This window comes from Oncorhynchus gorbuscha, linkage group LG01 (assembly GCF_021184085.1).
Source record: "Oncorhynchus gorbuscha isolate QuinsamMale2020 ecotype Even-year linkage group LG01, OgorEven_v1.0, whole genome shotgun sequence".
Taxonomy (NCBI): domain Eukaryota; kingdom Metazoa; phylum Chordata; class Actinopteri; order Salmoniformes; family Salmonidae; genus Oncorhynchus; species Oncorhynchus gorbuscha.
In genome coordinates, this window is record NC_060173.1 from 66,371,999 (window position 1) to 66,398,149 (window position 26,151).

The 26,151-nt window shown below is 43.3% G+C and overlaps 1 protein-coding gene across 11 annotated transcripts in view; it reads right to left on the minus strand.

Moving 5' to 3' along the window:
* Positions 1-26,151, minus strand: part of LOC124041178 (collagen alpha-3(VI) chain-like) — an 87,620-nt gene that overhangs the window by 16,470 nt on the left and 44,999 nt on the right. For 5 of the 11 annotated variants that reach the window (XM_046358526.1, XM_046358536.1, XM_046358516.1 and 2 more), the window contains 20 exons: positions 11,813-12,424; positions 9,227-9,844; positions 7,722-8,321; positions 6,936-7,553; positions 6,261-6,595; positions 5,979-6,057; positions 5,727-5,872; positions 5,321-5,413; positions 4,867-4,920; positions 4,469-4,540; positions 4,319-4,345; positions 4,144-4,188; positions 3,787-3,840; positions 3,601-3,663; positions 3,181-3,246; positions 2,887-2,940; positions 2,677-2,712; positions 1,558-1,620; positions 1,161-1,223; positions 290-352 (listed from right to left, as the gene is read on the minus strand). In XM_046358526.1, coding sequence (XP_046214482.1) covers positions 290-352; positions 1,161-1,223; positions 1,558-1,620; positions 2,677-2,712; positions 2,887-2,940; positions 3,181-3,246; positions 3,601-3,663; positions 3,787-3,840; positions 4,144-4,188; positions 4,319-4,345; positions 4,469-4,540; positions 4,867-4,920; positions 5,321-5,413; positions 5,727-5,872; positions 5,979-6,057; positions 6,261-6,595; positions 6,936-7,553; positions 7,722-8,321; positions 9,227-9,844; positions 11,813-12,424 — 3,761 coding nt within the window. Of the gene's footprint in view, positions 1-289; positions 353-1,160; positions 1,224-1,557; positions 1,621-2,676; positions 2,713-2,886; positions 2,941-3,180; positions 3,247-3,600; positions 3,664-3,786; positions 3,841-4,143; positions 4,189-4,318; positions 4,346-4,468; positions 4,541-4,866; positions 4,921-5,320; positions 5,414-5,726; positions 5,873-5,978; positions 6,058-6,260; positions 6,596-6,935; positions 7,554-7,721; positions 8,322-9,226; positions 9,845-11,812; positions 12,425-13,368; positions 13,927-15,645; positions 16,228-16,531; positions 17,111-17,245; positions 17,846-18,147; positions 18,760-18,895; positions 19,496-19,797; positions 20,410-20,545; positions 21,146-21,447; positions 22,060-22,166; positions 22,764-22,899; positions 23,500-23,801; positions 24,414-24,520; positions 25,118-25,253; positions 25,854-26,151 lie in introns of all 11 variants that reach the window. The other 6 variants (XM_046358468.1, XM_046358463.1, XM_046358457.1 and 3 more) reach the window with 3 other exon arrangements.

The window sequence follows — 26,151 nt, forward strand, 5'->3', positions numbered from 1 at the left end:
AAGAGAGAGAGAGCACACTTCGAAAAAAACATTCCTTCTGAGTCGCGCAGACATTTCCTCCAGATTTAATTGCATTCACCCCCGTTACTTGAAGTAAATGTGACACAGGGCCTGGAAGTTTTGTTAGGGATCATTCTGTGTTGACTCTAATAGGCCGTGTATGTGTGTCCAGTAACGGGAGAGTGGGAGGCTTAAGGCCATTGTGAATATACTGTAACCTAAACAAGGCTGGGATGACTGTGAGGCATAGGCTAGACTAGAGCGTTGCCAATGATGATCAGTTCTGTACCTTGCGACCCAGAGCTCCTCTCCTGCCCTTGTCTCCGGGGGTTCCCTGGGCTCCTCCTGGACCCTGGAATAAAACAAACAAATCAGAGAAAACCTTCTCACCATTGACACCATGGCACTGTCAGGTTACAGAGATGCTGAAGCAACGCGTGTTGTCGTATGTCATGATTACAAAGCAGATTCACTCCTACAGACCCTACATGTGAAATGTGCTCTTATAACAGTGTCAGCATTTTTTTCCTGTATGTCAGCTGGGAGGCACATGCATTCATTTTGTCTGCGTTTCCGACAGAACATGTGTTACTTCTTTCCAACCGCACATTGCTTGTGTTTACTGTGATTCCCAATTAGATGCCTTTTCATCAAGTTATATGGCGCCGTGCAGTACATCTCAAAGTCCAAACTCAAATGTCAACAAACAAAAAAAAACATCTAATATCAAAGAGGACACGAAAACCCTTTTGTAATTCATCACTCTGTGGCACAAACAATTAGGTTAAAATCAATGATTAGATAGATCTACTATAACTAGGAACAACGTTTTTAGGGGTTAATATTGGCACTGTTCCTTTGAGAAGCCTACATATGTCCAATCTTTTGTTGTTGAGAATTTTAACATTCGTAATTTCCACTTTAAAATGTCAGACTTAATTTGTCCTAACGACAACCCCCTACAAAAAATGTCCATTAATTATAATCCACATAATAATTCACATTTCCTGTTGCAAAAGGATTTTTTTTCTGACTCAACTTAAGATCCTACATCTATCTGTATGTCTTGATACAAAGAAGAGACTGAGGTCTTAACATGCTGCAGAAGCTTCAATATCAGAAGTGTGCCACATTTAAAATGGAGCTGGTAGTTCACTTACCCTTGGTCCAGGGTTTCCGTCCTCACCTCTGGTTCCAGGTGCACCGATTGGTCCAGCTTGGCCCTGAATAGGACAAAAAGCATCACAAACACACGTCTACATCAGAGACGGGTCTCCTGTAGAATCAAAGTGTCCAATAGATTTGGTGGATAAAAAATTGTGTTTAGTTACAGAGTGAGTGTGATTTGAATCTGAAGTTGAACTGCCTGTTGGACTTAGTTCAGCCCCTTAGCTTCAGTATAAACATGGCTACTATGAAAGCCCATGTAATGACTGATACCAATAAAAGTGTAATGACAGTAATGGATTTTTTGGCAAGGGACGATAAACATGCACACCGCAAACTACACAATGTTCTGTCAACAAGTCTAGAAACACAGTGTATGGAGGCACTTACTCTGGATCCTCCAATACCAGGCTCTCCCTGCACACCATCGCCTCCGGGTTTGCCAGGGGTTCCCTATCACACAGGAGAAACCCATGTCTCGGTTAAATACGACATGTGATTAGACCTCAGTAAACATGATCAGTTTATTGAGATTAGATGAAGTGAGTTTACTGTAGATAATTGAGTAGCGTATTTAAAGGACAGTCGCTAGCTAGATATGCTAAGTTTGATCACAGAAAGTAAGGGGGATGCTATGTCTGCTAATTATGGTGGCCCCACACTATAGTACATGTATGTGTATTAGGGTGGTGTCGGGTTCACCTAGGGGTCATGATAAGGGTTGTACCAAAATGTTTGATGTATTAGAATAATTGATTATACTTATGTTGTATTAAGGGTTATAAAACCCCTCTCTCCTTACATTTATAGGGTCCTAGACAGATTAACAATACATATACATTGAGGGTTTTAATATTTTTCCACAGTTGGTTTCTAATTCTCTCTCTCTGCCTCATTATAAAGAGGTCCCTCTGAGAAATGTGTGACTGTGAAGAAGGAGCTCTGCAGGGGAGTGAAGGAGATAAGTCCAGTCAAACATTTCACAATAAATCAACTTTGGGGAGTGGATGTTTACTGCTAAGTTTTTAGATGGCACTAAAAGCCATTGTTTATATAGCCTGGTAGGCAGGGTTTTGTTCTTAGGAGTAAAAAGGTAGTGACCACCAGGCTAGACTGAGGGTTTAATAAAACAACTGGAGACCTTATGTTTGATGCAGCACTTACTCTTAAACATGCGTGCTATGTTCCTTATTGTCCATTTCTGTCCGCAATTGCATTAATAAAGGTTTTTGAATGATTTAATTAAAGCTCTTGTCATGATGCTAATTTCACCAATGAGCCAATAATGATTGACAAGAACGAAAGGAACGAACCCTAACAGTGGCCATGATTTAAGTCTCGATGACTGCATGGGAAGTGCTGTCAATGTGCAGATGGCAATGGGTAATTGGGTGTGGAAGGACTGGTTACCCTGATATCAGGCACAGTAATGGTTATGCAACATTTGGCCTGCTAATGTAAGGCATCAAGACTGGGTATGTTCAGAGGTAAGGTTCAGGGTTCACTTACAGCTTGTCCAGGTGGGCCTCTTCTACCATCAGAACCCTAATACAACCCAAACAGGGAATAAATACATTATACAGACACAGTTATTACTGAGTTACCTCGTAATGTGGTGGTGCATAGATAAGTGAACTATTCGGTATAAAGAAATATTCAGCCAAATATCAGATAACACCGTTTTTAGCAATAGAGAAGAAGAGAGAGAGGAATCATTACCGTCCTGCCTGGTTCACCGGGGCCTCCCTTCTTACCATCCTCCCCTGGCTCTCCCTAGGATTCAAGACAAAGTACATCAATGACAATAACAGGAAGTGACACCAGTGAAAGAAACAGAGTGACGGCTTAAACAGGAAAGGAGGTGTGAAGATGCTCACTCCTACTCACTGTGCAATTGCAAATCAGCACACAAAACATTAAGAATAGAAGGATAGTTTATGGTTCATTTCCTATACAAACACTGTAATCCCCACAGACAGTTAACACACTAGCTTGGTGAGAGGAAGACATTACCACTGGGCCGACATCGCCTGGGTCTCCTTTAGGTCCAGCCACATTGTTATCTTGACCTGTGGTTCCCTAGCAAACAGAAAGCAAATGGAATCAGATTCAGAATCAGTATGGCTGTTAATGATGTAGTACAAAATACTTTGTCGACAAATTTGGTTGGTTTCTCTGTTATATCTACCATATGAATCCCAATGATTGGGATTCCTGCTATCATTATAATATAAACACCAACTGAAGACTGAACCAGTATCAGTTTTCCCATCCCTGGCCCTGAACTAAATCATTCTGTAATGAAAACAAGCACTGATCTGTTGAGCAAGGCACTTAAACCTAATTGCTCCTGTAAATCGCTTAAATGACTGAAATGTAAAATGTAATCTGGAATAAGGCTGTACTGTATTTCAGATGTTAATATATACTTACAGGATCTCCTCTGATTCCTGTATCCCCGATGTCTCCTGCATGTCCTTTAGTTCCTTTGGGTCCCTGAACACAGAAACAAACATTTGTGAGTGGTAAGCACATCAGAATAATTCAAATGAATGAATGCATGGACAATTAGCCAGAATTTGATGTTTATGAGGTTGCAATGACCACATGAGGACTCACCCTTCTCCCAGAGTGCCCTCTGTCTCCTGGGGGTCCAGCGACTCCACTCTTGCCCTGGTGGAAAGCAATACATCAGTCAGCCACACATTCAAAAGTGGTCTAAAAGTCAATCATAAGTCATTATATTCACCTTTACTACTGTCTTGTAAGCGTAAGCATAGATTTACTGTACATTTTGCTTTGTAAAGTCGTGGATTAAAGGGAGGGTTTCAAAATAACTTCTGACATGAGGCCAATATGTCAAAAGCTGTAACTGTTCACGTAAAGTTCTGTATGACCTTCTAACTTTAGGATACATTTTCAGCAAATGCCATAGAAAAACAAATCTTATTGTAAAATAAATTGTGTTTTTCTTACCTCTTCTCCGTTTATGCCATCCAGGCCGATCTCTCCATATTCCCCCTGACAGAAGACAAGGGTTATTGAGGGTATTGCTCATCACTAACATTTAAACAAGCTATTATGTGATCAATATATTATCTATTATCAGGTGAAGTAAAGTATTGATTTTTATATTTGTTTTGAAACTCACCTTTTCTCCAGAGTATCCACGACCACCCTGATCAATTGAGAAAAAGGAGATACATTCTTACATATTTTATGCAAAAAAATATTACATTCTGTTTTGATTTCACATCAGCTAACCTTTTGATTGATACAGTAGTGTTAAATGGGTACTTACCTTGATGCCCCTCTGTCCAGGACAGCCCTGGAAACCTTGCGTTCCATTGACACCAGGAGGACCTCTGTCTCCCTGTCACAGGATGAGAAGAGAGAGAGATAGATGTCCTGTTACACAACATTTACACTATATTGAATAGCATTGAGGTTGATGATGGTTGCCGTTCATCACTCTAAGGTGCTACACATTGGTGGTGCAATGTGTAGCAATGTGTTACAGCACTTTGAGCACCGGAAAGGCTCTATTTACTGTAAATCCAACTATTATTATTTTTAAACTTCAGAGCAGGTGCATAGTGTGGCATGAGGGTACAGTCTTACTAAAGAAGACAGGAAGAAAGCTGAACAGATATTTGCGAGCTTAAAGCTGTTTCAGATATGAACAGAAATCTGACTTACGGGTCCTCCCTCATCTCCGGGATGTCCTGCTCCGCCTGCTCCACCTGGGCTGCCCTGCAAGATAAGAAGCGTATTATGCATAAATCTGCACTGTATAACTAACTCATCACAATAGTCTTTCAAAAGGCATTTATATTTCCCAAGACATTTTTACACACTTAAGTACACTCTTAGAAAAAAAAGTACATTTAAAACCAATAAGGGTTCTTCTGCTGTCCCCATTGGAGAACCCTTTGAAGAACTATTTTTGGTTCCAGGTAGAACCCTTTTGGGTTGAATGTAGAACCCTTTCCACAGAGGGTTCTACATGGAACTCAAAAGAGTTCAACCTGGAACCAAAAATAGTTATCCTATGGGGTCAGCTGAAGAACCCTTTTGTAACCCTTTTTTCTAAGATTGTGTATTAGTATACCGTAGTTAAGTTCAAGTAATAATAACAAAACACATTAGTAACCTTGGATCCTCCAAGCCCGACTGCTCCTCGGTCTCCCCTTGTGCCGGTGCATTTACATGGCACTGCACAGCACTCCCTCTCAGCAATGTTGTCCTGTAAATTGGAATGAATATAAAGTTGGAATTTAAGATGGGACAAAACATTTTCTGTGTACAGCCAAAATTGGTTGATTATCCACTCAATCCAAAACTGCATATCTGTGACTTTACTACGACGTCAAGTATCTTCCTAATGTTCAACGTGGCCATACTGTACAGTAGATTAGTCCTTAGACTTTCTCCAGGTTCTTTCCGAAAAGCATGTGTGTGGCACAGTTGGGTTACATGGCTGAGTTGGACTGTATGGTACAGGTACAAGTACGAGAACATGTACCGTTTCTGTAGTGAGTGACAGTGACAGCACTCACCAGTTCCTCCAGAAGCTCGTAGTCCAGGTCCATGACATTGACTCGGAGGGGTCTGGTGTACCTGAAGCCTCGGCCAAACTCCAGCAGCACAGCCTCCTCAAACCTGGGTACCCGCTCCAGACCCACCAGGATGAAGCTGTTCACACCTAGCATGGCACAAAACACATATTTAATGATCTTTGTCCAGGATCTTTGTCAGTAGTTTCAACAGCCATAGCAATCCAATAATCCAGACATAAGACGTATCCTCACCTGAAATCTTAAGTTCTTCAACTCCTCTCTTCATTTCGTTATACTGGCCATCCAGACCGTCAGTCAGATGGATCACAACCTGTGCGTGGTTGGGGGGGGGGCAATCATGTCATTTAATTTTACTAATAATGAATGGCATTTATTTCAATAAGTTTGCTTCACTCTCAAGTCGAACTTAACCAAAAAAGATAAATTACAGACTTCAATCTACTCTACTCACACCGTTCCCTGTGTGTGAAGATATTAATTACATTTATTTAAAAAAGAGACATGCAGACACACCTTGACTGCGTCTGTGGCTCGGCTTTTGAACATCGAACCGTATGCGGAAATGGTCTTGGCATTGAGGACATAGGGGCCGCGATTGCGCAGGGCCCGGAATGCCTCAAACAGCATGTCGGCGTTGTCCGTGAACTCCAAGTGGACAGGTTCCGAGGCGCTATCCATGGCCAGGATGCCCACCTGGATCGAGGGGATCTGTCCCGATGAGCAACTGATGCCCGTCATCTTGGTGATCCTCTGGAGGATGGCACCCATCTTGGACTCCAGGATCCTCTGGGCCTGGAAGATGTTCTGCGAGGACACGTCGAAGCCCACCAACACCTCCAGACTGCAGGCTGAAAGAGAGAGAGAGAGAGAGAGAGAGAGAGAGAGAGAGAGAGAGAGAGAGAGAGAGAGAGAGAGAGAAGATACGGGGAGTTTGATTGGTGATTGGTGTTTGGAGCTTCACTGTACTATGTCTTGTAATGTAGATGTTTACCAGATGTTTACAATCCATATGCGGTCTGCTATTACCTGAGTCATTCTGAAGCATAGCCATTTTTTAAATCAATGTTCTATATGAAAGTAAAGGATGTAAGTAAAACAAGCATGAGGAATTGACATAGATCTGCCAAGATATGTCCTCCTAACACCAGCACTAGGGGAAAGATAGGGTCAAATATCTGTGATCCTCACCTTTTGAGGGTTCCTGGCTCACGCCAGTGCACAGCTTGATGCCCTTCACCTCGTCGTCCAATGTTTCCAAGATCTGCTCGTTGAGCTCAGAGAGCTCCATGAACGTGCTCGCCCTGGCCACCGTGGAGGCCTCGCTTGCCAGGTTGTTCAACTCGTCCTCAATGTCGCCCACGCCAACGGCGTAGATACGGACACCGGTGGCCTTCAACCCCAGAGCGGCAGTCTTGCCATCGTCGGATGACTTTCCGCCAGTGACGATCATCAGGATCTGGGGGATGCCCTCATCCTTCCTGCTGCCTTTATCTTTGATGAAGTGGTTCTCCTGCACGTGGCGAATGGCAGCACCCGTGTTGATCCTGCGGCCACCCTTGTACTCTGTGCGACTAAGGGCGTTGATGATGTCATCCTTGGTCTTGTAGGTGTTGAGGTAGAAGACGTCGGTGACGTCAGTGGCATAGTGGGCCAGGCCAATCTGCAGGTTGTCACGCTCGGTGAAGAAGAGGTCTACAAGGTTCAGGATAAACTCCATCACTTCCTTGAAGTTGTCCTTGCCAAGGTTGATGGAGCCATCCACCAAGAACACGATGTCAGCAGCCTTGGCTTTCGGGAGTCCTGAAGCTGAGAGAAAACAGAGAGAGAGAGAGAGAGTGACGGAGAGGGATGGAGTGAAAGAGAGGTGCCATGTTGAATCCTATTCACAGTATTTATTTGGCTATTATTCAATATTTTTCAGTACATTTCTTATACAGAATAAGGCAAGAATGCATTCTTTGTGGTTTCACTTACTTGGGTCATCAATTTCTGTAGGGGCCTCCTCTGGGATTGTCCCATTGAGCCTGGCAATGAACCTCTCCTTAATGGTAGGCAAGCCGGGGAAAGTAGGTACCTGAAGAACATCGGCAGAGCTGGTGGCAATCTGGTTGAGCTGCCTGGAGTCTGCTCCGCCAGCCCCAATGCCAATGCAGTTGACCCGAGAGCCTTTGAGCAGAGGGCCATACACAGACACGTCAGTGGGGGACCTCCCGCCGGTGAGGACCACTAGATGCTGGGAGGCCTCCGCAAGCCGGACACCCGCTGAGGATTTCAGCTCGTTCCTGATCACATACTCGATGGCTTTGGCTAGATCGGACGATCTGCCACCCTGCTGGCGTAGTCTTTTGATGGCAGAGAGCACAGCTGGCTTGTTGTTGTGGGAATTGAGAGAGAAATCCGTCTTGACCTTGTCAGAGTATTGGACAACAGCGACCCGAACCTGGTCAGGTTGCACATCCAGCTGCTGAACGATGTTGAGGATGAAGTCACGGATGTGGGCGATGCCACTGGACCCTGTGGTGTCCGAGCCGTCTATGAGGAAGATGATGTCCTTCCTCCCCATGTTGAGGTTAGCTGAGAAGTAGAACAGAAAAAAAGATCAAGCAAGTGGGGTTTTACTTTTTATGTTGGCAAAAAAGTATTTAAAAATGTAAACAAAGGGGATTGTAACAGTTGAGGCGATACCATACAAAACATAAAAAACAGGTTTCCACCCAACCTTTTTATTCAGGGAAAAGTACATGTTGGATAAAACATGTCACAATCGGCCTGATGGAAACAGCTATTTTGTCGGTAGACTTTCCAAATGTTGACAAAACAAAATACGCTAGTCAGGGTGGGATCTTTCTGTGTCTGTAAAATGAATTATTTGAGAAAAGGAGGTGGAAGTTGACCTTTACGCGCAAGTATTGATATAACCATCATACCAAAAGTAAACTTGGGAGTCACGCGATTATATGTTGTGTAGTCCTTCCACTACGACTCGGGAAAGCATGTAGTTTATTAAGCTACAGATTAAATAAATTATGATGAACTCCACATGGTGGTGAAAGTACACAGTGATGAGCTTGATGCTCCTTTCCAATAAATATTGAGAGTCTTATTCTGGTGACATGATGATCGAAGCTTTGCTGCCATTTGAAAAATATACCCGCACTGTATCTGGGAGCTGTTGGCTAGAGCGTACGTGCCAAGAACAAAGTGGGCACATTCACTATATAATGCATTTTGTTTTTTTACGAAAACATACAGCCTAGGATCGAACCAGGGTCTGTAGTGACGCCTCTAGCACTGAGATGCAGTGCCTTAGACTGCTGCGCCACACTCGGGTGTGAACATTTTCATATTGTTTTATGCAGATTTTAGAAAATTCAAATCTGTCACCAATTGGATGGAAACTTAGCTACAGTCAAAAATATATTTGATGGGTCAGCACTATTTAGAAACTGCATTGGGTTAAATAATGTAGAATCTCTTACCAATATCCAAAACAGGAGGGACAAAACTACTGGAGATGTCAGTGGTGGTCATGGTGTTGACTGAAGCAATAAGCTGCTGCTCCACTGTTGGAAGCTGGCCAAAGTTGTTAATGGAGTAGGCGAATTCTGGCTTCAGGGAGATCTGCCTCAGTTCGTTGGGGTCGGCATTCTTTGCCCCGATGGCAAGAGGGGCAACCAGGTTGGTCTTCAGCTGGTTGGCTGGTCCAGAGACGTCGTCGTTGGACTTTCCCCCCGTGACTAGAATGAGGAACTGAGGCACACCCTCCTCAATGCGGCTACCGGCTGATCTCTGATAGATGTTCTTGGAGACCCAATCGAGGGCACGGCCAGTGTTTAGACGGTTTCCACCCCTGCTCTGAATCTTCCTCGTGGCTTGTCGGACCTCGTCTTTGGTGGAGTGCTCGTTCAAGAGGAACTCCGTTCTGGCATCGTCGCTGTACTGCACCACTGACACCCTCACCCGATCCAGACCCACGTCCAGCTTTTCCACGACTCTCCCGATCATGTCACGGATGGCGGGGAACTCGCTGCGCACAGCTGTTGTGCCGTCAATGAGGAACACCACATCCCTCTTTTCTCCGCCAGTGGGTACTATGACTGTGGGAGAAGACAAGCACATCAAATGTGTTTGTTAGCAACACAAATTGAGCTGCATTAGGGCATAGATATAAACCAAATTCGTTATGATGATATTTGATGTTCTAATTGTACTTCATAATAACTATGTTTTCACCTTGCGCCTTTTGACTACTGATCTGTTTGTATGAGTCAAAAGATATAATCGAGTTTTAATCTATCATTATTGTTAATAATACATTACTAGTGGTAACATTTGAGAAACAGTTTTAATTGATATTCAACTAGACTACAGTATCACAGGTGGTGATGCCGATGACTGAAACACATTAACAGTGAATCCGAATGAAAAACAGCTAGCTCTGTAGTGCTGTTTTGACAAACTCCCCAGTAAAATAACCTGTTGTTTTCCATTTTAACCCACTGGTAGCTAACATCAATCAAAGCTGTAAACACTCTACTACATGAGCACATTTAGCAGAATTGTTGTGTTCGGTCTCTGGAGACTGTATTTCCTTCAAGAAATAGTATTGTACCAGCACTTTGTTTGGTTGAACTTGTGTGTTAGCTAAGAGATAATTATTTTTGTGCCCCTGCCGATACTTCATGAGCCCGTTCTAAACAGATAGTTATCCTGTTCAGAACAAAGTGGCGCCACGTGCAGTAATTAGTGGATTAGGGTTTCCCATGCAAAAATGTAAAATCTCCTCAGCTGACCACCTTGAAGCAATTATTCACCTATATTTGCTACACCGGGACAGAAATCAATAGGATGTATTATGAAGTTACGAGTGGTGGTAAAAAAAAAAGAATCACCAAATGATGCAATTTCTGTACTACTCCATGCATGAATTTCACAGTGGCGTTGGCCTCCTCTGTCCGACATGGATAAACAATACAGCAAAAGACATAAGTAATGCAAAAGTAATTGTAGGTTCATTTAAACCAGTTAAAATGTAGCATGGATGGTGACATCATTTTGGGGTGTAGTACCACTACTATCCCCTGGAGGGCAGCTAAATTGTATTCATTCGAAGCACAAGACCCAGGCATTTCCAATAATACCTTATACACTCAGATGTAAAGTGTTTGTTTAATTGCTAAAAAATCTAATATACAATATATATATAATTGGGCACTCGTCAATTCAGTCAAATCAAATTGTATTGGTCACATGCACCGAACACAACCCAAATACAACACCTGTGGACTTTACAGTGATATGCTTACTCATGAGGTGTTAAATAGGCCACTTCTCAAGAAAGTTTGAAAACTTGGCATAAAACATGTTTGATTATGTACAATCCATCTAGCCTATTCATAGAAGCTAACTCCCTTTAGCGATTATTCATGAAGACATCTTCTGACCGCATCGCTTCTTCTTTCATATCATTGAGAAATAATCTTTAAAAAACAAAATACTAAATTACACTTTTATAGGTTTTAGTGTTCCCACACTGCCATGGTACAGCGTTTGTTTACGGAAGGCAGATGGAAGACAGAGACAACCACCTGTGCTAATTAGTAATCTAACATTCTCAAACACCGGTGTGTAAGTCTAACTGGGGAGGAAGTGTAGCGGAAGTGTAGTTTTTCGGATGGAGAGAGACAGCCGTATGGATCTGTGCAAAGCTGCTAAAGTAAGTGTATCTTTTTATTTTAAAGATTATTTCTCACTGATGTGAATGATACATATGTTTTAAAAACTATCGCAAGTGATGATTATTGATGTTTCTAAATGAGAGTCAGGATTGTTGCTCACATGGCCGAGAACCCTTGGGATAAGGCAGATTGCTTTGAGAGCAACAATCAATCATGATGCTTTTCTGACAATTTGACACACACGCGACCTGGTAATTAGCCAACCACTGGCCACTACTGTGAAGTGTTGTCCAAATATTCCATAAAATGTGCAAAAATATTGTGAATGAAATTCAAACAGACATTAATCCTATAAAACACATTAATGACAGCAAGAGAGGGCATTACCATCCGGAGTTGGGAAAACAGGACGTAGCCTGGCAATGTCGTCATCGGACATCTCTGTGAGCGTGGAGATCAGTTTGTCCTGGACTGTGTACAGGCCAGGGAGGTCATCCACAGTGTATGCAAAGTTGGGAACATAGGAAACAACCTGAAGCTCCTGAGAGTTTACATCTCTGGTCCCGATGCTGAAGGGCAAAACGCCTGACTTCTTCAGTGAGGTCGCAGGTCGACGGATATCATCTGTGGACCTTCCACCAGAAACGACAATCAGGAACTGTGGAACACCCTCCTCCTTCCTGCCGCCACGTCGAACATTCAGCACTTCACTGCTGACAAACTCCACTGCCTGACCCAGGTTACGTTCCCGGCCGCCTCGCTGCCTCAGTCCCTTGACAGCATTCATAACACCCTCCTTGGTTGTGTGGGAGTTTAGGTAGATATCTGCATTGGGGGAGTCGCCATACTGCACCACACCAATCCTGATCTTGTTCTCTCCCACGTTGAGGTCCTTCACGATTGAGCTGATGAACTCCTGGATGATGGGGAACTCCCTTCCGACGCCATCTGAGCCATCAACAAGGAAGACGATATCCTTCTTGGGACCCTGAGACTCAGCTAAAAGGAAGGGAGAACAAACATTTTTAATAAACCACTGCTCCGTTTGTAGTAGGTGGGCTAATACATTTCAAAAGTATTTTTTTTTAAATGTTCAATATCCTTTTGCAAACAATGATTGAACACTTCAGCTGAAGGACTTTGCTTCTAAGTGTCTTACCTCCCGAGCTAATGAATATGGTAGGATCGGGATACCTGGCTTTGACAAGTCTTGACAAAGCAGAAAAGAGCTCTGTCTGGATGTTTTGGAGGTTCCGCATGTCACGGACAGAAAATGTTTCGTTAGGGGAATTTGAGATTGACTGCATCTCCCTGTAGTCAGCATTTCTAAGGCCAATACTGACAGGGACCACACCAATACGCTTTAGCGCGATCGCTGAGAGTTCAACACTATCACTAGATTTCCCACCACTAATCAAAATGAGTATTTGTGGAACACCCTCCATGTGCCTGCTGCCAGAGGAAGAGGTAAAGACATTGTCCCTGACATACTGAAGAGCTGCTCCAGTGTTAAGGGGTCTCCCTCCTTTAAGTGTGATGCCTCTGATTGCATGTATAACCTTGTTTTTGGATGCATAAGTGTTGAAATAGAAATTGACCATGGCATCCTTGCTGTACTGGACCACAGAAATTCGGTCTTTGTTCTCATTCACATTGAGCTTCTCAACAGCTCTCAGTATAAAGTCTTGTATAACTGGGAACTCATTTATAATGTCATCAGATCCATCAAACAAGAAGACAACATCCTTCTTGGTGGTTTCTTCAGGTTGAGCTAGAAATTACAATAAATATAGGCTGTGTTTTGCACAACGACTCATGTTTTATTTTCAAATTAACTCATTGACTAACTTTCGATTATTCCATAGTTCTTTGGATGTCACCAAATTGTCTTTCCAATATGAAGAGAATAGACAAGTGACACTTAGAAAAATAAGGTTACTTACCAATACGAGTGGTATGCTTTAAAGTGAACAGTACATCTAATAAGATGTCTGGAAGCTCTCCAAAGTCAGTGATTGGAAAAACAAAATTATGAGCAGTGGTGGGAAGACCAACTGAGTCTGTGCCAATACTTAAGCTCAAAATGCCAAGATCTTTAAGTGTTGAAGCCGGCTGCCTAGCACTATCACTGGAGGGTCCTCCTGTGAGCAGTATCAGTACTTGTGGAACACCTTCAAGATGTCGGCTTCCAGAGATGGTGCTAAAGACATTGTCCTTAACATACTGTAGAGCTGTCTCAGTGTTGCGTGATTTTCCTCCCTTATGTCTTAATGATCGTATCTTGCTGATGACAGTGTCCTTGGATGAAAAGGAACTCAAGTAGAAGTACACTACAGCGTCACTGCTGAACTGGCTCACTGCTACTCTGTCTCTGTCTTCGGCAACGTCAAGGTTTTCCACAACTCTTCGTACAAAGTCTCGCATAGCAGGAAACCCACTCCGACTCCTATCTGAGCCGTCGATGAGGAACACAACATCACGTCGTCCAATCCGCGATTGCACTAGGGAGAATAGTACATGTGGATTTAACAAGATGCAACTCGTCATATCAGTACTAAAGGGGGACAGGGGGTTGACATGCTATAACCATTTGGCATAGCAAAAAAAGAACCAGTGAAACAAATGAAGAAAAGTTTTTTTTTCCAGCATAGAGTGGTGAGAGTCAAGCGAGGATTGACACTTTAAAAGATGTGATGCACGAATCTTAAAATACGCAGCATTTTGTTTTAAAATGCAGCAAAAAGTCAAGCAAATAAGAAAGCAGCATAGATGTATTACCATCACATGCTATATATTGCAGGCGAACAGAGCACATTGTCCTCTGTGTTGAGGACAGTGGCAAATTAAGTCTCTAAATACACCACCAAGATTCTACAATCTTGTCTTGTCTTAGGGAAAAGTGATATCATCAAAAGAAAATAAACAATTTGAGCCTGCTTTTCCAAAGGAGAAGAAAATTACACATTGTTCTTACATTGGAGAACAATGCCAATCAACGGCGGGGCAATTACATTATTCACATGGGATTCACGAGTTTCAATAAGTTATTTTCTGAAAAGTGTTTCTGACATCCCTTACCCAAAATGCCAGAACATTTCAAAGTTGTGATTCTCATTGAGGATAAAAGCTGATTCTCCAATCTATATAGATCAAAGTATTCTGAAAATGTAAATGCCAAAAAAGGATTGAAAGAAAGAGTTTGCAGCTTTTCGATTTCTGTAGCTGTTTGAACCGATGGTGATGACCATGATACCCTGTTGTTTCAGAGCATGAGCAGCATTGCTAATTGGGTCTCTGGATCTTGCTCCACTTAAAATGAATAAAACCTGTGGAACACCAAGCAAGCGTCTAATTCCAGCTGAAGCAGTGAAAACATTGTCCTTGATGTACTGTTGTATAAGTGTTCAGATAGAAGTGGACCTCTAGATCTCTGCTGTACTGGACCACCAAAACTTGATCTTTGGTTTCCTCCACATTGAGTTTGTCCACAACTTTTTGTACAAAATCACGCATCTCTAGGAATACCCTCCTGGTGCCATCAGAACCATCCAGAAGGAATACAATGCCTCTTTTTGGTACTTTACTTCAAGTGGGGAACAGATATTCAATGAATGTAAATAGAACTTACGAAGGAATAATGATTTTATAAGATAATACATGAATATACTATATCGCTGGTAAGCAACTGCAGCTGATTGAAGCGAATGCATTCCAGAGAGTTGAAGTAAATTCAATTGCTGCAAAAAAGAGACCTTTAGTAAGACTATGCTGAAAGAATTTGAAGAGAACAATTAAATAAAGAATGAAAAAGTTTTATAGAAAAAAAGGTGGTAATAATACCAAGCATAAGCATGAATGCAAAGTGGAAGGATTCACTCTGAATATTCAAGAAAAATCTTTGAAAGAAAAATGTAGAAGCAAAAATAAATGAGAGAGCAATATGAAAGAAGGGTTAATCAAGATGTTGTAGGATTTGACAAATGAGGTGAGGATGCTATTAAACAATCCATGGTCACCCATTTTCATTGATGACACTTTAATGAATGAGCAGCTTCAATACTTCTAAAACTGTTAAAATATTTCAACACATTATTTTGTATAATGTAGCAAGCATCTTGCTAGGAAAGAGTAGATGACTATACCAGTAGATCTAACAGATTTTAACATCACAGAGCAATCAACTGCTTAAATAGACTGAGAGAACAAAAAAAAAGTTTTACCTATCAAACCAGGACTGGAAACCTGAGCAATTGATGATAAAAGCTCCAGATGCATTGCTGGCAGATCTGAAAAGTTTCGTGCCACAAGGATGAGCTGTGGATCAGACGTAATTGACTGCATTTCTCTAGTGTCGGCCTGTCTGATGGCAATGCCAACACTCTGAATTCCTTGACCTTTCATATCAAAGGCAGCTTGGCTAACAGCGTCATTTGACTGTCCACCACTCAGCAAAATCAATATCTGAGGGACACCTTCATAACGTCTGCCTCCAGAGGTGTCTTTAAAGATGTGGTCTTTAACGAACTGGAGTGCTGCCCCTGTGTTGAGGGGTCTACCACCTTTGTGCCTCAGATGTCTTATGCTGTCAATAATGTCCTCCTTTTTGGTGTATGTGTTCAGATAGAAATGTACCTCTTGATTTCTACTATACTGAACCACGGAAATGCGGTCTTTCTTTCCTCCCACATTGAGATTCTCCACTACTTTGAGTACAAAATCACGCATTGCTGGGAATCCATTCCTTGTGCCATCAGAACCATCCAGAAGAAATACAACATCTCTATGTCCCATCATAGTTTCTCCTAGTAAAACATGAATAAAGAAGTTATTTCTAAGGATTACATTTATGCCTAATGAAACAAACCTTGATATACGAGATAATAAAATATGTATGAATAGCAATTATGATCTTAAACTAAAGATTTTAAAAACAAAATAGCAGTGTAAGGTATTAATAGTTTAATATATGCAGCAAGTTAATTTGGACCATTTTAAACAGATTCCCTAGATTAATATTTCAGAAAAAGACATTTGGTATATTTTCCAGAATTATTAATATTGCAATTATGAATTTGGCTTCATGTTCATTCATTTAATGAATCTTACCCATAAGACTAATATTGAAAGTTTCAACTCTTGTGAGTAGCTGCTCTTGGATGTTTGGAAGATCACTGAACTCAGACACTGAAAGAACATAACTTGGATCAAAGGATATGCGTTGTAACTCATTAATGTCTGAGGCTCGAGATCCAACACTGAATATCATAACTCCTATTTTTTTCAGAGCAGAGGCTGGTGTATCAACATTATCATTGGACCTCCCGCCACTCAGCAGTATCAGCATTTGAGGGACACCTTCTTGGTTTCTGCTTCCTGAGGAGGCAGTAAAGACGTTGTCCCTTACATACTGGAGGGCTGCCCCAGTGTTGAGGGGTCTACCTCCTCTGTGCCTCAGACCTCTGACGATGTCAAGAATGTCACCCTTCGTGGTGTATGTGTTCAGATAGAAATGAACTTCTTGATCTCTACCGTACTGGACCACAGAAACGCGGTCTTTGTCTCCTCCCACATTAATTTTCTCTACTACTCTCTGAACAAAATCACGCATTGCTGGGAATCCATTCCTTGTGCCATCAGAACCATCCAGAAGGAATACCACATCCTTTCTGGCGGGGTCATGATCAACTGAGAAAATAAATAGATTATGTCAATCAAACTGATCAAATGTGGTGTTTTGGCCAAATTATATAGTAGATTCTAAGACTCAGTGGCCATTTTGCTAACACATCCTGAATCTTAATTCACAGTGATAACACATACCTAAAACTGTTGGTGATTCTGGAGTAACACCAATAACCACTGCCTCCACCGAGGACAGAAGTTGCTGCTGGATGCTCGGAAGGTCAGTAAAGTCTGAGACAGACAGAGCGTAACTGGGTTCATGTGATATCCTCTGCAATTCTCTGCTATCAGAGCTCCTTGTTCCAATTCCAAAGACCAAAACCCCAAGCTCCTTCAGAGCAGAGGCAGGCGTGTCAACATTGTCAACGGACCTTCCACCACTCAACAGAATCAGTAGCTGTGGAACGCCTTCCAAGCGCCTGCTTCCGGAGGAGGCAGTAAAGACATTGTCCCTCACGTACTGGAGAGCTGCTCCAGTGTTGAGAGGTCTCCCGCCTTTGTGTCTCAGACCTCTTACAGTGTTGAGAATCTCTCCCTTTGTTGTGTATGTGTTCAGATAGAATTGGGCGGCTGGATCTCTACTGTACTGGACCACCGCAACGCGATCTTTGTTCTCATCCACACTGAGAGTCTCCACCACTCTTTGAACAAAGTCACGCATGGATGGGAATCCACTCCTAGTGCCATCAGATCCATCCAGCAAGAACACAACATCCCTCCTGGGAGCCTGACTCTCAACTAGGGAATGTGAAGGTTCAGATAAAGAGTCATATTACATGTGGCATAGGTAAGGGAAAACAGGACAAAGCTGCTTCTGTCACATGAAAGTCATCCCTTTCACTTATCACAAACAACTATTCAAAGAAAGTGACCATTTGTGCATTGCCCTGAGTTATATCATAGGGAACATTGGTACAGAGGTATGAAAAGAAACCACATGAAAGGCCGCAGGGGAATCTACACAAGTGTTCTAAGCTATCGACTACTCTATCCTAATGTAAAAGAGGAGATGGAACAGATCAACACCATATTTTTCTTACCTAGTATTGTTGGTATTAGTGTTGGTGTCATGGTTGTGTCCTGTATAACGGCAGTGTTCATGGCAGAAATAAGCTGCTGTTGGATGTTGGGGAGGTCAGTGAATTCAGACACGGAGAGGTCATAACTGGGGTCATAGGATATCTTCTGTAACTCTCTGCTATCAGAGCTCCTTGTTCCAATTCCAAACACCAAGACACCAAGCTCCTTGAGAGCAGAAGCGGGTTTATCTACATTGTCAAAGGACCTTCCACCATTTAGCAGTATCAGAATCTGTGGAACACCTTCAAGGCGCCTACATCCAGAGGAGGCTGCAAAGACGTAGTCCCTGACATACTGGAGAGCTGCTCCAGTGTTGAGGGTTCTCCCTCCTTTGTGCTTCAGCCCTTTTACGGTGTCAACAACCTCTTCTTTTCTTGTGTAAGTGTTCAGATAGAAGTGGACCTCTGGTTCTCTGCTATACTGTACCACAGAGACTCGATCTCTGTTCTCCCCTACAGTGAGTTTCTCCACTACTCTTTGAACAAAGTCACGCATTTCTGGGAATCCATTCCTTGTGCCATCAGAACCATCCAGAAGGAATACCACATCCTTTCTGGCGGTGTCATGATCAACTGAGAAAATAAATAGATTATGTCAATCAAACTGATCAAATGTGGTGTTTTTGGCCAAATTATATAGTCGATTCTAAGACTCTGCGGCCATTTTGCTAACACATCCTGACTCTTAATTCACAGTGATAACACATACCTAAAACTGTTGGTGATTCTGGAGTAACATCAATAACCACTGCCTCCACCGAGGACAGAAGTTGCTGCTGGATGCTCGGAAGGTCAGTAAAGTCTGAGACAGACAGAGCGTAACTGGGATCATGTGATATCCTCTGCAATTCTCTGCTATCAGAGCTCCTTGTTCCAATTCCAAAGACCAAAACCCCAAGCTCCTTCAGAGCAGAGGCAGGCGTGTCAACATTGTCAACGGACCTTCCACCACTCAACAGAATCAGTAGCTGTGGAACGCCTTCCAATCGCCTGCTTCCGGAGGAGGCAGTAAAGACATTGTCCCTCACGTACTGGAGAGCTGCTCCAGTGTTGAGAGGTCTCCCGCCTTTGTGTCTCAGACCTCTTACAGTGTTGAGAATCTCTCCCTTTGTTGTGTATGTGTTCAGATAGAATTGGGCGGCTGGATCTCTACTGTACTGGACCACCGCAACGCGATCTTTGTTCTCATCCACACTGAGAGTCTCCACCACTCTTTGAACAAAGTCACGCATGGATGGGAATCCACGCCTAGTGCCATCAGATCCATCCAGCAAGAACACAACATCCCTCCTGGGAGCCTGACTCTCAACTAGGGAATGTGAAGGTTCAGATAAAGAGTCATATTACATGTGGCATAGGTAAGGGAAAACAGGACAAAGCTGCTTCTGTCACATGAAAGTCATCCCTTTCACTTATCACAAACAACTATTCAAAGAAAGTGACCATTTGTGCATTGCCCTGAGTTATATCATAGGGAACATTGGTACAGAGGTATGAAAAGAAACCACATGAAAGGCCGCAGGGGAATCTACACAAGTGTTCTAAGCTATCGACTACTGTATCCTAATGTAAAATAGGAGTTGGAACAGATCAACACCATATTTTTCTTACCTAGTATTGTTGGTATTAGTGTTGGTGTCATGGTTGTGTCCTGTATAACGGCAGTGTTCATGGCAGAAATAAGCTGCTGTTGGATGTTGGGGAGGTCAGTGAATTCAGACACGGAGAGGTCATAACTGGGGTCATAGGATATCTTCTGTAACTCTCTGCTATCAGAGCTCCTTGTTCCAATTCCAAACACCAAGACACCAAGCTCCTTGAGAGCAGAAGCGGGTTTATCTACATTGTCAAAGGACCTTCCACCATTTAGCAGTATCAGAATCTGTGGAACACTTTCAAGGCGCCTACTTCCAGAGGAGGCTGCAAAGACGTAGTCCCTGACATACTGGAGAGCTGCTCCAGTGTTGAGGGTTCTCCCTCCTTTGTGCTTCAGCCCTTTTACGGTGTCAACAACCTCTTCTTTTCTTGTGTAAGTGTTCAGATAGAAGTGGACCTCTGGTTCTCTGCTATACTGTACCACAGAGACTCGATCTCTGTTCTCCCCTACAGTGAGTTTCTCCACTACTCTTTGAACAAAGTCACGCATTTCTGGGAATCCATTCCTTGTGCCATCAGAACCATCCAGAAGGAATACCACATCATTTCTGGCGGTGTCATGATCAACTGAGAAAATAAATAGATTATGTCAATCAAACTGATCAAATGTGGTGTTTTTGGCCAAATTATATAGTCGTTTCTAAGACTCTGCGGCCATTTTGCTAACACATCCTGACTCTTAATTGACAGTGATAACACATACCTAAAACTGTTGGTGATTCTGGAGTAACATCAATAACCACTGCCTCCACCGAGGACAGAAGTTGCTGCTGGATGCTCGGAAGGTCAGTAAAGTCTGAGACAGACAGAGCGTAACTGGGATCATGTGATATCCTCTGCAATTCTCTGCGATCAGAGCTCCTTGTTCCAATTCCAAAGACCAAAACCCCAAGCTCCTTCAGAGCAGAGGCTGGCGTGTCAACATTGTCCACGGACCTTCCACCACTCAACAGAATCAGTAGCTGTGGAACGCCTTCCAAGCGCCTGCTTCCGGAGGAGGCAGTAAAGACATTGTCCCTCACGTACTGGAGAGCTGCTCCAGTGTTGAGAGGTCTCCCGCCTTTGTGTCTCAGACCTCTTACAGTGTTGAGAATCTCTCCCTTTGTTGTGTATGTGTTCAGATAGAATTGGGCGGCTGGATCTCTACTGTACTGGACCACCGCAACGCGATCTTTGTTCTCATCCACACTGAGAGTCTCCACCACTCTTTGAACAAAGTCACGCATGGATGGGAATCCACTCCTAGTGCCATCAGATCCATCCAGCAAGAACACAACATCCCTCCTGGGAGCCTGACTCTCAACTAGGGAATGTGAAGGTTCAGATAAAGAGTCATATTACATGTGGCATAGGTAAGGGAAAACAGGACAAAGCTGCTTCTGTCACATGAAAGTCATCCCTTTCACTTATCACAAACAACTATTCAAAGAAAGTGACCATTTGTGCATTGCCCTGAGTTATATCATAGGGAACATTGGTACAGAGGTATGAAAAGAAACCACATGAAAGGCCGCAGGGGAATCTACACAAGTGTTCTAAGCTATCGACTACTCTATCCTAATGTAAAAGAGGAAATGGAACAGATCAAAACCATATTTTTCTTACCTAGTATTGTTGGTATTAGTGTTGGTGTCATGGTTGTGTCCTGTATAACGGCAGTGTTCATGGCAGAAAGAAGCTGCTGTTGGATGTTGGGGAGGTCAGTGAATTCAGACATGGAGAGAGCATAACTGGGGTCATAGGATATCTTCTGTAACTCTCTGCTATCAGAGCTCCTTGTTCCAATTCCAAACACCAAGACACCAAGCTCCTTGAGAGCAGAAGCGGGTTTATCTACATTGTCAAAGGACCTTCCACCATTTAGCAGTATAAGAATCTGTGGAACACTTTCAAGGTGCCTACTTCCAGAGGACGCAGAAAAGACGTAGTCCCTGACATACTGGAGAGCTGCTCCAGTGTTGAGGGTTCTCCCTCCTTTGTGCTTCAGCCCTTTTACGGTGTCAACAACCTCTTCTTTTCTTGTGTAAGTGTTCAGATAGAAGTGGACCTCTGGTTCTCTGCTATACTGTACCACAGAGACTCGATCTCTGTTCTCCCCTACAGTGAGTTTCTCCACTACTCTTTGAACAAAGTCACGCATTTCTGGGAAGCCATTCCTAGTGCCATCAGAACCATCCAGCAAGAATACTACATCCTTTCTGGCGACGCTTAGGTCCACTAAGTGTATCAGAAACAAAACAGAAAACGTATGTCAACATTGCTTCATCAAACCTGAAATATGTGTTTGTTGCTTTAGTTTTCCAAGATAATGCATCCGGTCTTACCTATGACTGTTGTGGAAATGGGTGTTGCGCCAACATGTACAGTAATGAGTGAGGATAAAAACTTATCCTGGATGCTGGGGAGATTTGAGAATTCAGAAACAGACTGGGAATAACTGGGCTCAGAGGCAATCCTTTGAACCTCTTTGCTAGAATTTCTGTTTCCAATGCCAAAGATCAAGACCCCACTCTCTTTGAGGGCAGAAACTGGTATATCAACATTATCATTGGACCTCCCGCCACTCAGCAGTATCAGCATCTGAGGGACACCTTCTTGGCTTCTGCTTCCTGAGGAGGCAGTAAAGACGTTGTCCCTTACATACTGGAGGGCTGCCCCAGTGTTGAGGAGTCTACCTCCTCTGTGCCTCAGACCTCTGACGATGTCAAGAATGTCGCCCTTCGTGGTGTATGTGTTCAGATAGAAATTAACTTCTTGATCTCTACCGTACTGGACAACAGAAACGCGGTCTTTGTCTCCTCCCACATTGAGTTTCTCTACTACTCTCTGAACAAAATCACGCATTGCTGGGAATCCATTCCTTGTGCCATCAGAACCATCCAGAAGGAATACCACATCCTTTCTGGCGGGGTCATGATCAACTGAGAAAATAAATAGATTATGTCAATCAAACTGATCAAATGTGATGTTTTTGGCCAAATTATATAGTTGTTTCTAAGACTCTGCGGCCATTTTGCTAACACATCCTGACTCTTAATTCACAGTGATAACACATACCTAAAACTGTTGGTGATTCTGGAGTAACATCAATAACCACTGCCTCCACCGAGGACAGAAGTTGCTGCTGGATGCTCGGAAGGTCAGTAAAGTCTGAGACAGACAGAGCGTAACTGGGATCATGTGATATCCTCTGCAATTCTCTGCGATCAGAGCTCCTTGTTCCAATTCCAAAGACCAAAACCCCAAGCTCCTTCAGAGCAGAGGCTGGCGTGTCAACATTGTCAACGGACCTTCCACCACTCAACAGAATCAGTAGCTGTGGAACGCCTTCCAAGCGCCTGCTTCCGGAGGAGGCAGTAAAGACATTGTCCCTCACGTACTGGAGAGCTGCTCCAGTGTTGAGAGGTCTCCCGCCTTTGTGTCTCAGACCTCTTACAGTGTTGAGAATCTCTCCCTTTGTTGTGTATGTGTTCAGATAGAATTGGGCGGCTGGATCTCTACTGTACTGGACCACCGCAACGCGATCTTTGTTCTCATCCACACTGAGAGTCTCCACCACTCTTTGAACAAAGTCACGCATGGATGGGAATCCACGCCTAGTGCCATCAGATCCATCCAGCAAGAACACAACATCCCTCCTCGGAGCCTGACTCTCAACTAGGAAATGTGAAGGTTCAGATAAAGAGTCATATTACATGTGGCATAGGTAAGGGAAAACAGGACAAAGCTGCTTCTGTCACATGAAAGTCATCCCTTTCACTTATCACAAACAACTATTCAAAGAAAGTGACCATTTGTGCATTGCCCTGAGTTATATCATAGGGAACATTGGTACAGAGGTATGAAAAGAAATCACATGAAAGGCCGCAGGGGAATCTACACAAGTGTTCTAAGCTATCGGCTACTCTATCCTAATGTAAAAGAGGAGATGGAACAGATCAAAACCATATTTTTCTTACCTAGTATTGTTGGTATTAGTGTTGGTGTCATGGTTGTGTCCTGTATAACGGCAGTGTTCATGGCAGAAATAAGCTGCTGTTGGATGTTGGGGAGGTCAGTGAATTCAGACACGGAGAGGGCATAACTGGGGTCATAGGATATCTTCTGTAACTCTCTGCTATCAGAGCTCCTTGTTCCAATTCCAAACACCAAGACACCAAGCTCCTTGAGAGCAGAAGCGGGTTTATCTACATTGTCAAAGGACCTTCCACCATTTAGCAGTATCAGAATCTGTGGAACACTTTCAAGGCGCCTACTTCCAGAGGAGGCTGCAAAGACGTAGTCCCTGACATACTGGAGAGCTGCTCCAGTGTTGAGGGTTCTCCCTCCTTTGTGCTTCAGCCCTTTTACGGTGTCAACAACCTCTTCTTTTCTTGTGTAAGTGTTCAGATAGAAGTGGACCTCTGGTTCTCTGCTATACTGTACCACAGAGACTCGATCTCTGTTCTCCCCTACAGTGAGTTTCTCCACTACTCTTTGAACAAAGTCACGCATTTCTGGGAATCCATTCCTTGTGCCATCAGAACCATCCAGCAAGAATACTACATCCTTTCTGGCGACGCTTAGGTCCACTAAGAGTATCAGAAACAAAACAGAAAACGTATGTCAACATTGCTTCATCAAACCTGAAATATGTGTTTGTTGCTTTAGTTTTCCAAGATAATGCATCCGGTCTTACCTATGACTGTTGGGGAAATGGGTGTTGCGCCATCGTGTACAGTAATGAGTGAGGAGAAAAACTTATCCTGGACGCTGGGGAGATCAGAGAATTCAGAAACAGACTGGGAATAACTGGGGTCAGAGGCAATCCTTTGAACCTCTTTGCTAGAATTTCTGTTTCCAATGCCAAAGATCAAGACCCCACTCTCTTTGAGGGCAGAAACTGGTATATCAACATTATCATTGGACCTCCCGCCACTCAGCAGTATCAGCATCTGAGGGACACCTTCTTGGCTTCTGCTTCCTGAGGAAGCAGTAAAGACGTTGTCCCTTACATACTGGAGGGCTGCCCCAGTGTTGAGGAGTCTACCTCCTCTGTGCCTCAGACCTCTGACGATGTCAAGAATGTCGCCCTTCGTGGTGTATGTGTTCAGATAGAAATTAACTTCTTGATCTCTACCGTACTGGACCACAGAAACGCGGTCTTTGTCTCCTCCCACATTGAGTTTCTCTACTACTCTCTGAACAAAATCACGCATTGCTGGGAATCCATTCCTTGTGCCATCAGAACCATCCAGAAGGAATACCACATCCTTTCTGGCGGGGTCATGATCAACTGAGAAAATAAATAGATTATGTCAATCAAACTGATCAAATGTGGTGTTTTTGGCCAAATTATATAGTCGTTTCTAAGACTCTGCAGCCATTTTGCTAACACATCCTGAATCTTAATTCACAGTGATAACACATACCTAAAACTGTTGGTGATTCTGGAGTAACATCAATAACCACTGCCTCCACCGAGGACAGAAGTTGCTGCTGGATGTTCGGAAGGTCAGTAAAGTCTGAGACAGACAGAGCGTAACTGGGATCATGTGATATCCTCTGCAATTCTCTGCTATCAGAGCTCCTTGTTCCAATTCCAAAGACCAGTACCCCAAGCTCCTTCAGAGCAGAGGCTGGCGCGTCAACATTGTCAACGGACCTTCCACCACTCAACAGAATCAGTAGCTGTGGAACGCCTTCCAAGCGCCTGCTTCCGGAGGAGGCAGTAAAGACATTGTCCCTCACGTACTGGAGAGCTGCTCCAGTGTTGAGAGGTCTCCCGCCTTTGTGTCTCAGACCTCTTACAGTGTTGAGAATCTCTCCCTTTGTTGTGTATGTGTTCAGATAGAATTGGGCGGCTGGATCTCTACTGTACTGGACCACCGCAACGCGATCTTTGTTCTCATCCACACTGAGTGTCTCCACCACTCTTTGAACAAGGTCACGCATGGATGGGAATCCACTCCTAGTGCCATCAGATCCATCCAGCAAGAACACAACATCCCTCCTGGGAGCCTGACTCTCAACTAGGGAATGTGAAGGTTCAGATAAAGAGTCATATTACATGTGGCATAGGTAAGGGAAAACAGGACAAAACTGCTTCTGTCACATGAAAGTCATCCCTTTCACTTATTACAAACAACTATTCAAAGAAAGTGTCCATTTGTTCATTGCCCTGAGTTATATCATAGGGAACATTGGTACAGAGGTATGAAAAGAAACTACGTGAAAGACCTCACACAAGTGTTCTACACAAGTGTTCTAAGCTATCAACTACTCTATCCTAATGTAAAAGAGGAAATGGAACAGATCAAAACCATATTT